At 34.0% G+C, this 12,475-nt stretch overlaps 1 protein-coding gene across 1 annotated transcript; it reads left to right on the top strand.

Annotated features, from left to right (window-relative positions):
• The first annotated feature begins 287 nt into the window (after positions 1-287).
• Positions 288-11,352, top strand: SUVH4 (histone-lysine N-methyltransferase, H3 lysine-9 specific SUVH4-like protein). The gene is made up of 18 exons (XM_078295059.1): positions 288-391; positions 516-555; positions 1,908-2,345; positions 2,494-2,553; positions 2,667-2,723; positions 2,853-2,999; positions 3,156-3,210; positions 4,651-4,760; positions 5,506-5,679; positions 5,816-5,914; positions 6,003-6,101; positions 6,253-6,302; positions 6,598-6,686; positions 6,788-6,947; positions 7,357-7,462; positions 7,964-8,149; positions 9,147-9,362; positions 11,054-11,352. The coding sequence occupies exons 3-18, from the start codon at positions 1,908-1,910 to the stop codon at positions 11,165-11,167; spliced, it is 2,160 nt and encodes a 719-aa protein (XP_078151185.1). The 5' UTR covers positions 288-391; positions 516-555; the 3' UTR covers positions 11,168-11,352.
• Positions 11,353-12,475: the final 1,123 nt, after the last annotated feature.

Raw genomic sequence — 12,475 nt, 5'->3', positions numbered from 1 at the left:
AAAATATGAGATATCTCAGAGGATACGCACTCTTCAGCTCTTCACTTGACCTTACTCTTTTACACTCCGCCTCTGAATTCGTATCCTCTGAGATACCCCATATTCTGCATGACTTTACGAAACATCACAACCGTTCAATACGTTATGCACAACTCTCAAAGCTCAAATTACACTGGCCCCTGCGCTATAACCGAATAGAAACCGGACACGTCGGTCACTCAAAATATGAGATACCTGAGAGGATTCGCACTCGGAGCTCTTGCCTTTTCAAGTTAGCCATTGAAATTCTGTCGTCCCTCTTTCTCCCTCAGCCCGCCTTTTAGTTTTCCCCCATTTTGTTCTCTCCTAAAACCACCCGCCGTGCTCTCTCGTCGTCGATCATCCCTTCAAGGTAACCTCGGCTACCAAATCTCGCGATTTTTCTTCCTTTCTCGTTTAGATTGCGCTGTTTTCCTTAGTTGTTGTTAGTTTTTTTTCCTCTTTTGTTAACAATTTCGGGATTTTCTTTCGAACAGGTTTCCACTAGTGCTTCTCGTCGTCGAACGTTGCTTCAAGGTAATAATCTAGTATATTTTCTTCATTTGTTGTTTACATTGCGCTATTGTATTGTAGTTAGTTCTTGTGAACTTTCTTGTGAACTTTTTTATACTTGTAAACTATTTTCTTTTCAATGTGATGGTAGATTTTTCGTTTTTCCTCTTTTTTTGAACTAATAAATGATTTATCCTCAGTTATTAGATTCAAATACTTTGAAAAATCTATTTTGGGCGTTTTTTTCTCAGTACACCCCTTCTAAAAGAACAAATTCGTTTTTTATGTTTTTTTTTCTTCAATTTTTTGAACTGTCAGACTGTCAGTTGCTTGCTATTTCTCTTAAAAAGGTACTTTTGCAATAAGGTTATAATAAGTAAATTTTAATTTCGTTGGTGTTATTTGCATAAGAGTTAACAGAGTGAGCTGGATTGACTATATTTGACTGCTTTAGGAGCAAATCTCTTGTTCTGTTGTTTGCCTGATGAGGAAATTCTGGTATTAAAAGAAAATGTCAAAAGTTTTCTAGAGTTAATTTAGGATGAAAGGGATAATAGAGAGTGTCAAATATTTTATTTTATTTTTTTAATTTTGGTGAATTTTTGAAATACGACATCTCTGCTATAAATTTTCATTGTTTGGACGGAGAGTGAATAGAAGGGGACAAAGGGAATGAAAGAAAATTTCTCAATTAATTTTTTATTAGTTGGTTAGCTAATTGGAGGGTAAAGTTAATTAATATCTTTTAACCCCCTAAAAGTTATGTTTATTACCACCCCTGCTACTTTTTTACCTCTTCTTCTCTTACTTTTCATCTCAATTACACTTAGGGCTGTATAAAAAGCTCGCCACTCGTGATCTACTCGAACTTAGCTCGGTAACGAACTCACTAACAACTCGTTCATTTAAAATTCGAGTTACTCTGACTCGAGTTGAGTTCGAGATGGACTAAATTTGCTCGGTACAACTCGTGACTCGTTTGATTAATGATTTCCTCCGTAACTTTTGGCCCATTTCATTTTCCCGACTAGATTTGACTGACCCATGTTGACCTAACTCATTTCATTTGATCATTTCATTGTATTCAATATTTACCAAACTCGTTTGTTAATTCAATATTTACTTCTCATATTATTACATAACAACAATCATTAGTTTAAGTCTTCAACATTTCAACACCTTAAACAAGTTGACTCATGAGTCACGAGGCAACTCGAGTTACTCGCGAGTTGAATTCGAGTCAGTGAGCCAGCTCGGCTCAATATTCTCAACTCGAGTCAACTTGACTCACTATCTTCCGAGTTGAATTCGAGTTATCCATAAGTCGAGCTAACTCGGCTCGTTAGCAGCCCTAATTATACTGTTATTATTTGCAGATGGCGACCCTTGAGGTTTCACCTCTGCTCAACAGTGAGCTGCGTAGGAGTTCGCGGCTCACTAGCAGAGAGAAGCCGTCATACAGTGATATAATACCAATAACTGAACAAATTACTTCTCTGAAAAAACGGGGCCGTCCTAAGAAAGAGAAACCTTCTCTGAAGATAATTCCCAAGAAGAGTCCTAAAAAGAAGGGACGGCCAGTCAATGAAAAAAAGGTGAAGAAAAGTGCTCCAACAAGGAAAATTGGGCCTCCAAAAAAGAAACCAAGATTGGTTAGGAACCCCATTCTAGAAGGGATGATTACGGAAGAGCTGGCAGAGGTGGCAGAGGGTAATGGTAACCTCGACCCGTTACCGGTAGCTGTGAAGAGCTCGAAAACTAGGGTTAAGGAGACTCTTCGTGCATTCACCAGTCATTATCTTTATTTCGTACAGGTTATTATTTGTCTTTTATTTTGATTTATGTACAGTATTTTCTATTTTATTGTATTTTCAAGTACCACCAAGTTTTTTATCGTACTTTATAAAGTATCCTGAAATATCTATTTTCTTATAAATGTTATTATTGTTTGTTGGTTTTTAGGCGGAGCAAAGAAGAGCTCAAGAAATTGAGGCTGACATAGAAAAAAAGAGAAAAATTAAGGTAAAAAGCTTATATTTATGTTCAATTTTAACATAAAGAAAGTGGAGGTGATATAATAGTATCTTCAAATTGCTCTTTTCTTATGCATGTTATCATTGTTTGTTGGTTTTTAGGAGGAGCAAAGAAAAAAAGAAATTGATGATGCCAAAGAAAAAAAGAAAAAATCCACGGTAAAAACTTGTATTTATGTTCAATTTTAACATAAAGAAAATGCAGGTAATGTGATGTATAACAGTGTATATATGCTGTCTTTACCTTTTTTAAATAATTGGCCTTTGTTGTTTTCTTTTCTCTAAAAGGCTAAGAAGAAAGAAGAGGATGAAAAGGCTAAGGAGGAAGAAAAGGATGAGAAGGCTAAGGAGGAAGAAGGGGATGATAAGGTTGAGGAAGAAGAGGAGGATGTAAAGAGACCATCGAAGCGACCTGATTTGAAAGCTATTACTAAGGTGACACCAGAATAAATTTACAAAAGAAGATTTCTAACTTAATTTTTTCTGTTCACAGTACACTTTGCTTCTAGCTTAGTTTTTTGTCAAACCATTGGATGTGAATTCTTTATTGCAATGTGCTGTGAAAAGTGATTGTAGTTCTTTTGTCAATAGATGCAGGAGGAAATGACGGTTCTAAACCCTGTAAAAAGATTGGGCCATATACCAGGTACGTTTTTGCTCTTTATTGACTAGAATCATTATTGAATCTAACTCCAGGTCTGATCAAAATCTAGTCTAGTAAACCAAGCAAAATTTCTATTTTGTATTGCATTAATTGAATTCTGGTCAGATAAGGGTGTGCCTTTTGCAGTGTTTTAAAATGCGGCCGCATGGGCCGCATATACGTATGCGGTCGGCAGCCTCAGAATGCCCATGCGGTTTTTTCATGCGGCCGCATATGCGGTCCGAATATGTGATCATGCGGATTAAAAATGCGGCCATGCGGTCCGAATATGCGGCCATGCGGATTGAAATATGTGGCCATGCAGTCTTCCCATGCGGTTTTGATAATTTGATTGTATTTTAATTAAAATTTATATTAAAAAAATCAAAAAATTATTGTTAGTTATGTTATTATGTAAAAATAAATTCAAATATATGAATATGAATATATATATATATATATATATATATATATACGTGAATTTTTATTTTAAAATTCGCATATATAAATCCGCATGAAAATCCGCATATGTGGTATGCAGTGGCCTTCCGCATGCATGAACAAAACCGCATTTTAAAACACTGGCCTTTTGTGCCAGTGAGGGGCCTTAAAATGATTTATATGAGCTTTAGAATCTTTACATGCTTTGTGCTAGAAATGAGAATGGTCAAGCACATATCATTCAAGTCAATTTTGGGTTTGCCAGTAAATAAAACTAAATAGATTTAATTGAATCAAAACTTGATTCTTGTTGACGAAAACAACTCGGATTTTTTTTAGAAACCATAAATAAAAAAAATAATTTTACCAAACTAACTTGATTGGTTTGTTTTTTACGAAAACCGTAAGTACCAAGATGACATCTCGGCACCAAAGGTTTTTTTTTTTTTTTGCTTTGCCGAACACACCACCATATTTCACAGTTCTGTGCCGAATAGGCTGTTCGGCTCCAAATTAGTAAAGATAATATATAAACTAAGCTACAGATTCAGTTTTGCCATGTCCTTCTGTTTTGGATTTGACAAATTAAATATTACCACCAGGTAGAGAACTAAAGATAATATATACAATTGGAAAATTGACTGATTCAGAGTAGTGATGATGCGAAGTCTGTGCTGAATCAGAGTTAAAAATGAAACTGAGACGAATTGCCTATTTGACACAGAGGCATTACACCAAAGTCACACCGCCTTGATTGAAAATATGTGAAATATGGTGGTGCCGAATTGGCTGTTCGGCACAACAACAAAAAAAAAACCTTTGGTGCCGGGACACCATCTCAGTACTTAAGTTTTTTCTAAAAACCAAATCAATGAAATTGGTTTGGTAAATTTTTTTATTTTTTATTTATGGTTTCTAAAAAAAATGCAAACAACTCACACTGCATAAATTACATTATGTCTTTTCAGTTTGTAACAATTGTATTTGTATTATATGCTTTAGGTATTGAAGTGGGGGACCAATTTTTCTCCAGAGCTGAGATGGTAGTGGTGGGCCTCCACAGCCACTGGCTTAACGGGATTGACTATATGGGCAAAGAGTACAAGCATGTGGTAACTATTCTTTTTGAATTTGTGAATTTAGTAGTTTTCTCTTTGCAGTTCTGAATTATTTAACCTAGCAATTGGGCCATTTTGTGTTTGCAAATGAATTTTCTGTCAATTGTCTTCAACTTTGCTTCAATTTAAAAAAACCTCTATTCTTTTGATTTAGAAATTATTTATTAGAGAGCCTATTATAAAAGTTATTAACAACACATTTTCATTAGTACTTGTTCATATAAAGATATGAATAATCTCAACCTATCAAGTTTTTAAATATCACGATATAGTGTGCCATTCTGTAGTATATCACATTTTGGAACCTTGCTGCTAAACAATTATATATTACTCAACACACTTGCATTTCTACTGTTTGATTATATATTGTTTACATTACTTTAACAAATTATGTAATATAGTGTAATAGAATTAATATTTTTCAATTCTAATGCTGAGACATTAGTAATAATGTGGGCTTTAGAGGAAAAAAATATGATTTTACAAAACATCCCGATATCATGTTTTTATTGTCCACTATATTATATTATATTAAAATGCTAACTTTTAAATGACCCCTCTGCCACTAGATGGTACTGTACCCTATTTAGAACCAAATATCATACTTCAATAAGATCTACATAGTTGTTTTTAAGGGATATTTAAGTAACCAAAACAATACACACTATTTGAACCATCCATTCTTCTTTTTCACCTATGCAAAACGTATTTGAGATTTTTTTTTTTTAATTGTGAGCAGTATGGGGAATATACCTTCCCGTTGGCCAGTTGTATAGTTTTGTCAGGGCAGTACGAAGATGACCTTGATAACGCTGATACAATCACCTATACTGGGCAAGGTGGTCATGATTTACTTGGAAACAAGAAGCAAATCAGTGACCAGAAGTTAGAGCGTGGCAACTTGGCGCTCAAGGTTTGTATTTACTTAAATTTTTAAGTTCTTCATATAATTCATTTAATTCTTCACAGAATTTTTTTAGTTGTTCATATAACTTTATTTTATTTTTTAATTCTTTTAACTTGGTGCTGATTGTAAATTGAATTTGCAGAATAGCATTGACAATAAAGTGCCAGTGCGGGTTATACGGGGACACAAAGCACTTAATAGCTACACTGGGAAGATCTATACCTATGATGGACTCTACATGGTTTGAATTTAGAATGTCTCTCTTTCTCTGTCTGTGTTTTTGCCAACAATATGTTGTAGCTTGACATCTTTCATTCTCTATTGTGTAGGTTACTGATTATTGGCCTGAGAAAGGGCTTCAGAAGTTCATTGTCTACAAATACAAACTTAAGCGGCTTGAAGGACAGAAGCAACTGACCACCTCTCAGGTTCTTGTACCTGTTATTTCTCAAGTTTTTATTTTTTTTGTTTTGAGATGCATATCTGATCCTAACTAATCCAAAAATGCTCTAAGTTTCACAAAAGGCATATTGATAATTGGTTCTCTGTTTGATATATACTTGGTTTTTTTTACACTAGGTTCGATTTATACGTGAAGATGTTCCCCAGTCCACGGCTGATCTGCGAGGGTATAGTTTCATTTTTCATAACTTTAGATATTGATTTAGTCAATTAATTGTCCACTAAATCAAAGACGGGCAAAGAAAATAGAAAATGTGTAGATGCAGCTCTAACATAAACTAGTTCTTGCACATCATTTATTTTACATTTAACAGTCCCTTTTTTGCCCCTTTTGTCCTGTTCAGTCAGTATGGTCAAAGAAAATAGAAAACATGTAGATGCAGCATTAACATAAACTAGTACTTGCACATAATTTATTTTACATTAACATTTCCCTTTTTGCCCCTTGTCGTGTTCAATCAGTTTGGTTATTAAAGACATCAGTAATGGTCAGGAGACAATTCCTATTCCTGCAACAAATACCGTTGATGATCCACCATGTGCACCATCAGGCAAGTAATCTATAATTTTTTTTAATTTGTTCAGATTTCGTGCATTAATGAGGTTAAGATGGATGGAAAGATGAAATTATTTCTGTTATACCAATGTGCAGGTTTCGAGTATATAAAGAAACTCCGCATCCCGTCAGAAATTAAAATTCCAAAAAATGAAGCGGGTTGCAAATGCCATGGAGATTGCGCAAGTTCACTCGACTGCCCTTGTGCTAAATTGAATGGAACTGACTTCGCCTATGTTAGGATGGATGGTGGAAGGTAATAAGTTCATTTTCTTTTGAAATGTTTAGGAGATGTATGATTTGTCAAATTATATTAGATTATACTGTAGCCAGATCACATACACAAGGTATTTGAAAAATAGTTGGTCAAGTTGTAGTCCATTTGGCATTTTAGTTAGCTTGTCAAAGAAAAATAGTATACTGTTTGGTAGGTACTGTTCCAGATCAGTCTACGTGTACTTCTTTTCTTTGGTACCAGTCTTGAATTAGCACTTTGGACCTTACATATATTGTACTTTGTTTTATTGTTTTTATTTATTGCATAAATTGCTGGAAAAGTCTACATATAAATAAAATACTAAATTGATTTCTTCTCAAGTAAGCAATGATTTTTAGAATTGAATTTTGAGGCTATCTTATTTTTTAATTTCTTTTATCACACATAGGCTGGTGGAGGCGAAATCAATTGTGTACGAGTGTGGAGCCGGATGCCAATGTGGACCTGACTGTATAAACCGTACATCCCAGAAAGATATGAGATATCGTCTTGAGGTTTGTAATCTTGACTTGATTTGGGTATTAAAAGCAAACCACAGCTTCAGTCTTTTTCATAAAATAAAAAGAGTGAGGCTATTGTAATATGCATATTATAGGTTGACCTGTGCTATGGATCCATATCTTTATTTTTAAGTTTAATTAGTCAATCCGAACTGTTAAGCATATTCTTCATATCAGAATGTAATTCTAGACCAAATTTTTATATTTTTTTTAAAAGAATTTTACTATTTTTTTAGATAGGTAGAAAATTGCTGTTTTGGATGGTCCATAATTCTCAAATCAAGTGATTTTTTACCTATCTAAAAAAAATAGTAAAAAAATCTAAAACACTTGAGATTTTGGAATAGGTGTTGAACAGTTTGGATCAAACTTTTTAACTTTGAAAACAGAGGTATGAGTCCATAGCACAGGCTGTTGTGTAATATGCATATTACCATAGCCTCACTCAAATATATGAAATAAAACTCACCAAAATATGAAATTCTTTTGCGATAGGTGTTCAAAACTCCGACAAAGGGATGGGCTGTTAGGTCATGGGACACGATTCCAGCTGGTGCACCGGTGTGTGAATACACCGGCATTCTAAAGCGTTCTGACGAACTTGACTGCAATCATTTTGAAAACAAGTACATTTTTGACATCGATTGTCTACAGACCATGAAGGGGCTAGATGGGAGAGAGGTACATCTTATTTTCTTTCTTTCTTTTTATCGCCTTGACTGGAAAAAATAGAAGTTTACCACACTGTTCATGAAAAAAAAAACAGTACTGTCAATATCTTGTGAGCTCGGTGGCTAGTTTGCAAATTTCTAATTCTGGTTACTGCATGTAAACTTGGAAGGTAATGCCTATTCGGTGCCTATTTGGATTATAGTGGAACCTGTTTTCAGATCAAGTGTGGTACTTCCTGTGTAAAATGAGATCTGCATAGTTCTTTTTTAATCTATCACGGATCTTAAAGCAGATAGGTGCTGAAATTTTTTGTGCTTGGTTGGGAGCTCATTGTACCGTGCGGTACCCCAAAGAATATGCTTCTAAAAAATAGTATGCCTATTGTGAACTGCATTTAGGCTGATAAGCGATAAAAACATAATCAAGTATTTGTCAATCAACTGTAGAAAAATCTGGTACCTAAAGCAGTAGCCTTCAATAGCATTGGGTGATGTTTTTATTAGCTTATTTTCTTTTCTTTTGTTGGTAAATAAACATTAGTGAGACTATGATAATATGCATAGCGCATATTGGTTTGTAACATGAAACAATATCTCCGTTTTCAAAGTCTAAACAATCGATTTGAACCATTCAACATAAAATGTACTTGTAGATCAAATTTTACATTTAAAAAAAAATTACTATTTTTTTAGAATTAGTGATTTGTCAACCATTAAAAAATAGTGATTTTCTACGTATTTAAAAAAATGTAAAATTTAGTCTCCAAATAGATATTTATATGAAAATCATGTTGAACGGTTCAGATTGACTATTTGAACTATTAAAACAAATATATTGATCCGTAGTACGCATCAATCTGCGCTATGCATAGTACCATAGCCTCCCTCAATAAGCATTGTAGCCACTATTATTCTGTGTCTACGGACAAGCAATTGAGTTTTGGTTGATACATGTCATGTCATTAACTATTACTGTTTCATTCATTGGTGGTTTCAAAAATAAACAGCAAAGAGCAGGGGAGGTTCCCTCAGTGGACCAAAACAGCGAGTCAGAATCGCCAGTAGAGTACTGCATTGATGCAGAGAGGGAGGGAAATGTGGCCCGCTTCATAAACCACAGCTGTGCACCAAATCTCTTTGTGCAGTGCGTCTTGAGTTCTCACCATGACATCAAGCTTGCCAAGGTCATGCTCTTCGCTGCCGACACCATTCCGCCCCTTCAGGTCTCATTATTTCTCTTTCTCTCTCTTCTTTTACAATCTTTTAGGCCCAAAAATGCAATGCTAACCAACTGCTACTGTTGGTATACCATTTTTTAGCCCTGTATTGCATTTTTATGTCATAGAAATAAAATTTTATTCCTTTCTGCTACATATAAAAAGTTTATTTTGATATATCTTTTCTTGACTTCAAAATCAAATTTATATTCTATTTAATAGTAGGAAAAAATTGGATTTTTTTTGTTATTTTGGTTTGGCTCGTTAAAAGGTATATTCTGACATTTGAGTCATAGGACAGCTTGGGATTTCAATATTCTAAATAATCATGAAATCGATAGAGTTTATGGATTTACCTAGAATTTGTGGCTTAATAGAAAAAATTAGTATCTTTGAAACCCCTTGTAAATAAGGGCCTCTCCAAAATTTTGTTGGCTTTTCTTTTTTTGACTTTGTATGAACAGATGTGTGAGGCTATTATACTATGCATAGCGCAGATTGGTCTGTATTATGGATCAATATTTTTGTTTTCAAAGTTCAAATAGTCAATGTGAACTTTTCAACATGATCTCCATATGAATATGTACTTTCAGATTGAATTTTATATATATTTTTTAGAATTTTTGTACTATTTTTTTAGATAGGTAGAAAATCACTACTTTTTTTTATCTTGATCCATAGTACGGACCATTATGCGCTATGCATAGCACCATAGCCTCACTCCAGATATAATCTGCACCTTTGTGTTCATTTCTAGATCTCTATTGTTTGGACTTTGAACTGATTGTGTTTCTAGATACAGTCTATGCATTTGTTGCATGCTTATTGTTAAGTTTTGGTTGATAAGTGGGGGTGAGCAAGTAAGCTGTAACAGTGGTTGCTGTTTGTTTATGTTTATTTGAACATGGATTTTTGTATAGTTTGAGTCAGTATCCTCTGTAATAATTCAAATTTTGAGTTTAAACCCAAATCATCCGATCAGAATCCATGCCAATCTGACCCGAGGTGATATGAATTTATATAGGTTGGTCCTGATATTAGCTTGGTCCATGTGAATTGTTAAGGATACTGGTACGGATAACAGTGGTGGCTGTTTGTTTATGTTTATTTGGGCATGGATTTTTGTATAGTTTGAGTCAGTATCCTCTGTAATAACTCAAATTTTGAGTTTAAACCCAAATTGTCCGATCAGAATCCATGCCAATCTGACCTGAGGTGATATGAATTTTTATAGGTTGGTCCTGATATTAGCTTGGTCCATGTGAATTGTTAAGGATACTGATACGGATAACAGTGGTGGCTGTTTGTTTATGTTTATTTGGTTGGGCATGGATGTTTGTTTAGTTTTGAGTCAGTATCCTCTAAAGTAACTCAAATTTTTTGTTTAAACCCAAATCGTCCAATCAGAATCCAGGCCAATCTGACCCGAGGTGATTGAATTTTTATAGGTTGGTCCTGATATTAGCTTGGTCCATGTGAATAGTTAAGGATACTGGTATGATACTTAATGAGTTGAGATGCAGCAAGGATGCTCTTCTTGTTAGCTGAGACATTACAAAAACCCTTGTACTAAGCTGAATCAGGTTTTAGGGCAGTTTTTAAGAAATTGTGATGGTTGTCTCCAGTTTTTTTTTTAAAAGAAATAATAATTTACTGATCTCCTGAGTCCTAATTAGTTCATATTTTATTGTATGCAGGAGTTGACATATGATTACGGTTATGCAATGGATAGTGTAGTGATGCCTGATGGCGAGGTCATAAAGTTGGCCTGTCACTGTGGTGCAGCTGAGTGCCGAAGGAGGCTCCACTAATTTCTCAAAGCACCATATATAGATATTAGTTTCTTATTGCTAGTTACTAGAGGTCATATTTTTGTTGCTATTGTTGCATTTAGGCCTATAGATTATATCTTTAACATGAACCTCTAATGTTAGTGCCTTGCTCTTTTTTGTGATTAGACTTAGTCTAGTAAAGCTAATGAAAATGCTCCATTGGTAATTTTTGTAGTTGATGAATTGAAGATTAAGGTGCATTTTAACTTGTTTCTGAAAAATTGTAAGTACTACTTAATATGTAGTGAAAAGCGTATTGACATTGCTTTTGTTTGGCCATAATGTGCCTAGCTTTAAGTAAAGTTTAGTAGTATGATTAAATTTCATGTTGGTATAATGATGAACTGCGAAACAAACATCAGTATTATACAAAATATTTAACCTTTATCACAATAAATTTGGTGTTTACAAATTAAGCACTATAAATCTACATCGCAAACAAAAATAAACATAAAATAAAATGAACTACAAAATTTAGGAAATTATTTAATGACATGCTTCTCTATAACTGGTTTATTAACAACTGGACAAATTGAACTGAAATAATCCACACAAAATATACTAGATTAACTACGCATATTTTAGGGGTCTAGGTTTTTAGATACCACATTAATCTAGAAACATGTTTCAGATTCGTAGACCCAATATCCCATTAATTATACTTGTAATTTAACATCAAAATACAATTTTTATAATGAATCAAATTAAAACAAAAATACGGATTATAGAGAAATCCGGTTACCTGATAGCGAGACATTTTGAGAATTCAATTTGGATTGTAATCGACTGTTCAGAATCACTCTCAAATATAGAACCAAAACTCTAATTAAACAGATCCAAAATATACTTTTATTTTTCTATTTTAGTTTTCTCTCTATTTTTCTTTTTCATTTACCGGATTGATCAATGATGGGGCGGAGTATTTATAGGTTTCAAGGGAAAAATAAACAGCGGAGTTGTTGGAGTTTAGTTACCATGCACAACGCCAAGTGGCAAGGGGGCCACGTCTTTTTCCTTCTTTAAACTTCTTACAATTTAAACCTTAAATTTTGATATTGAAAATAAAATTTAAAAATACAGAGCTAAAACTGAATTAACGCAAGATACAGAGCGAGATCTGATGCAGCAAGTACGCTATATAAAACATTAAACATGCATTGATGTAATGTAATATTACTCGATTAGTTTTGATTCAGACATTTCATCAAACACTTTGAGAGCATTGTAATTGTTCAATCCAATAAATAATAGACTCTGTGTTGTTCTTTTGGCCCTCTAATCTCTCAT

Source organism: Carex rostrata, chromosome 29 (assembly GCF_964058835.1).
Source record: "Carex rostrata chromosome 29, lpCarRost1.2, whole genome shotgun sequence".
NCBI lineage: Eukaryota > Viridiplantae > Streptophyta > Magnoliopsida > Poales > Cyperaceae > Carex > Carex rostrata.
Note: the sequence above shows the minus strand (reverse complement) of the source record. Positions and strands in the feature narration are given on the sequence as shown.

Coding starts and splice junctions, on each gene's coding strand:
- SUVH4 (XM_078295059.1), top strand. CDS start 1,908: ATGGCGACCCTTGAGGTTTCACCTCTGCTCAACAGTGAGCTGCGTAGG. Junction 3,211..4,650: donor AAGATTGGGCCATATACCAG/GTACGTTTTTGC, acceptor TATATGCTTTAG/GTATTGAAGTGGGGGACCAA. Junction 9,363..11,053: donor ACACCATTCCGCCCCTTCAG/GTCTCATTATTT, acceptor TATTGTATGCAG/GAGTTGACATATGATTACGG.